The sequence below is a fragment of the Vitis vinifera genome, chromosome 10 (genome assembly GCF_030704535.1).
Source record: "Vitis vinifera cultivar Pinot Noir 40024 chromosome 10, ASM3070453v1".
Classification (NCBI taxonomy): Eukaryota; Viridiplantae; Streptophyta; class Magnoliopsida; order Vitales; family Vitaceae; genus Vitis; species Vitis vinifera.
In genome coordinates, this window is record NC_081814.1 from 12,327,531 (window position 1) to 12,331,305 (window position 3,775).

Here is a 3,775-nt window from a genome sequence, read left to right on the forward strand (position 1 = left end):
AAGGCTAGGCCCACAGGGGCCAGGGAAGACAAGGTCGCCAGCACCCACAACCTGGGAAATGCACCCTGACCCCCTAGTCACACCCGTGGTGCGGAACACCCTCCCGCACCAAGCAATACGACAAGCTGAAAGAAACTCTCCAAACAAGCCACCCATTAGCTCCATCAGCAAAAGGTTGAACGACATGTTCTCCACGCATTTTTGCTCGCATATTATTCATTACGACCCCTCAAAGGGATTTCTCGTGCCAAAATTCTCCACGTATGATGGGTCCAGCGACCCCTTCGACCATATCATGCATTATCGACAGCTCATGACTCTCGATATAGGAAACAACACGTTGCTATGCAAAGTATTCTCCGTTAGCCTACAAGGTCAGGCTCTCTCATGGTTTCACCACCTATCCCCGAACTCTGTTGATAACTTCAGGGACCTGTCGGAAGCTTTTGTGGGACAATACTTGTGCTCTGCTCGGCATAAAAAAAACATCAGCATTCTGCAAAACATAAAAATGCAAGAGAATGAGTCTTTAAGAGAGTTCGTGAAACGGTTTGGTCAGGCCATGTTACACGTAGAGGCTTACAGCATGGATACTGTCTTTCAGATCTTCAAACAAAGTATTTGTCCAGGCACCCCATTCTTCGAGTCACTCATTAAGAAGCCTCCTACGACAATGGACGACCTGTTCCGGCATGCAAGTAAATACTCAATGCTGGAAGACGATGTGCGTGCGGCCACCCAACAAATTTTGGTTGCCGAACAGACATCCAGAAGCGGTGTGGAAAGAAATTCCAAACTTCCGGACAGGCCAAGGCCGTCCAGTCGAAGGCAGGAAGAGCCAAGCCACCCAGAGCTGCCACCCTTCACACCCCTTTCCATATCCTACGAGAAACTCCTCCTTCTGATCCAAGACCTATCCAACTTCAGGTGGCTCGAACCCCTCAGAGCAGACCTCTTCAAAAGGGATCACAACAAGAAGTGTGCCTACCATAAGGAGCATGGTCACACTACGGAGACGTGCAGGAGCCTCCATTATTTGGTGGAAAAGCTCATAAAGGCGGGACATTTGAAGCAATACCTCCGCTCAGATGCCAGAGTTAGAGACACCCCCCGAAATCGCGACTCCGGGACCCCCAGGATCCCAACCGCCCCCAAAGCCATTATAAACTATATCCACGGAGGACCACTGGATGAGGAGTACGACTCCAAATGAAAGAGACAGAGGTTATTGCGTGCAGCATCAGTGCGTGAGCACGTCAACTCCATACGACCTGGGATAACTGGTGGGGGCCCTCGACCCATAAATGGGACAATCATTTTCCCCTCGATAGACCCCACACGAATATTACAACCACACCGCGACGCCCTCATCCTATCCCTGGGGATGGGAGACTTTGACGTAAGACGCATCCTAGTCGACCTAGGCAGCTCGACCGATCTTTTACAAGCGTCAATAATTAGTCATATGGGACGCGATCTATCCGGCCTTGAAAACCCTGGGCGAATCTTGTCCGGATTCAACGGAGCGGCGACTATCTCCTTGGGAGACATTGTGCTGCCGGTCCAAGCAGGCCCAGTCACTCTCAACGTACAGTTTTCAGTGGTATAAGATTTATCATCCTTCAATGTTATCTTGGGGCGCACATGACTGCACTATATGAAAGCCATCCCCTCTACGTACCATTAAATGGTAAGCTTTCTCATTAAAGATGGGCAAATCAACCTATACGGCAGCCAGTTGGCCGCTCGCCAATGCTATCGGATAGCGCGAGAAGTAGAGACCAGCCAGGAGGGTAAGCCCCTCCCTGAGCCCACCAACGAACTTGACCAATAGCAATTACTGAGTCCGGGGGACAAAGATTCCCCGGTAGCGGATCCCTTGCGGATGATCCAGATTTCGGAAGAAAGTACTCACCTCACACATATTAGTTCCTTCTTGACACCCGAAGAGGCCCGGAACATTCAAGACACCCTCTAACAAAGCCATGACGTCTTTGTATGGGCGCATTCTAATATGAAGGGAATTCACCCCTCCATTGTCTCTCATAGGGTTAACGTCTTGCCAACAGCAAGACCTGTCCGACAGAGGGTTAGACGTTTTCACCTAGACAGGCAAAAAATTATCAGGGATGAGATTGACAAATTGTTGGAAGCCGGATTTATTAGAGAAGTGGAGTATCCGGACTGGTTGGCAAATGTAGTAGTGGTTCCCAAAAAGGAAGGCAAATGATGGGTGTGCGTCGATTACACCAACCTCAACAATGCATGCCCAAAAGACAGTTTCCCTCTACCATGGATAGACCAAATTGTAGACTCCACCGCCGGACAAAGAATGCTCTCTTTCTTAGATGCCTTCTCCGGATACCACCAAATCCCCATGGCCCCGGCCGACGAAGAAAAGACAGCCTTCATAACGCCGCATGGGCTTTATTACTACAAAGTCATGCCATTTGGACTCAAAAATGTTGGCGCCACCTATCAGAGACTGATGACGAAAATCTTCAAACCTCTAGTCGGCCACACAATGGAGGTATACATCGATGATATCATGGTTAAGAGCAAAACCCGAGGAGAACATGCCCTCCATTTGCAAGAAGTCTTCCACCTCTTAAGGAAGTATGACATGAAACTGAATCCATCCAAATGCGCTTTTGGCGTAAGTGCTGGAAAATTCCTGGGGTTCATGGTCAGCTAAAGAGGGATAGAGGTTAGCCCGGATCAAGTTAAGGCAGTCATAGAAACACCACCCCCCAGGAGCAAAAAGGAGTTACAGCACCTCACAGGCAAACTCATCACACTAGGGCGCTTCATAGCCCGCTTCACTGATGAATTGCGACCCTTCTTCTTGGAAATACGAAAAGCCGGTGCGAACGGGTGGACGGACAGTTGCCAAAGCACTTTCGAAAAAATCAAACACTACCTCATGCAACCACCCATTCTAAGCAGCCCCCTCCCTAAAGAAAAATTGTATATGTATCTGGTTGTATCAGAGTAAGCAATTAGCGCTGTTCTATTCCGCTGTTCCTTGCACAAGGAACAGAAACCTATTTATTATGCCAGCAGAGCGTTGGCTGACGTAGAAACAAGGTACTTAAAGATGGAGCAAACGACTTTGGCCCTTCGAAGTGCCGCCCAGAAGCTCCACCCTTACTTCCAAGCCCACCCGGTGGTCGAGCTCACCGACCAGCCCCTTCGCAACATCCTGCACAAGCCGGACCTGACCGGAAGTATGCTTTAATGGGCCATAGAGTTGAGCGAGTATGGAATTGAATACCAACCGAGATTGTCCATGAAAGGGCAGGTAATGGTTGACTTTGTGCTGGAATACTCCCAAAGACCTGCTCAACACAAAAAAACCACGCGAAGAAGAGTGGTGGACTTTGCGGGTTGATGGAGCCTCTCGGTCATCAGGATCCAGAGTAGGGCTCCTGCTGCAATCCCCAACAGGAGAATGGACGTGCCGACGCCTTGGCAGGAATAGTCGTTTCCTTCCCCATTAAAGAAGCCATATTATTGCCCATAAACGTGCAAACCAACCCCTCCATCACAGAAGCCTCCACTTGCAATACCATTGAGGCGAGCCAAGCAGACGGCCAAGAGTGGACGGAAGCCATAATAAGGTATCTCCAGACAGGCACTTTGCCCGAAGAGCCCAAGTAGGCAAATAAGACCCGGGTACAAGCCGCCCATTTCATCCTAATCGGGGGGCACCTGTACAAGCGGTCCTTTACAGGCCCCTACCTCAAGTGCCTAGACCACTCAGAAGCCCTGTATG

The 3,775-nt window shown here is 49.7% G+C and overlaps 1 protein-coding gene across 1 annotated transcript; it reads left to right on the forward strand.

The window, feature by feature from the left end:
- Positions 1 to 511: 511 nt before the first annotated feature.
- Positions 512 to 1,213, forward strand: LOC104880567 (uncharacterized). Its single transcript, XM_010657516.3, has one exon. It carries the CDS (start codon positions 512 to 514, stop codon positions 1,211 to 1,213), a length of 702 nt encoding a protein of 233 aa, XP_010655818.3.
- Positions 1,214 to 3,775: the final 2,562 nt, after the last annotated feature.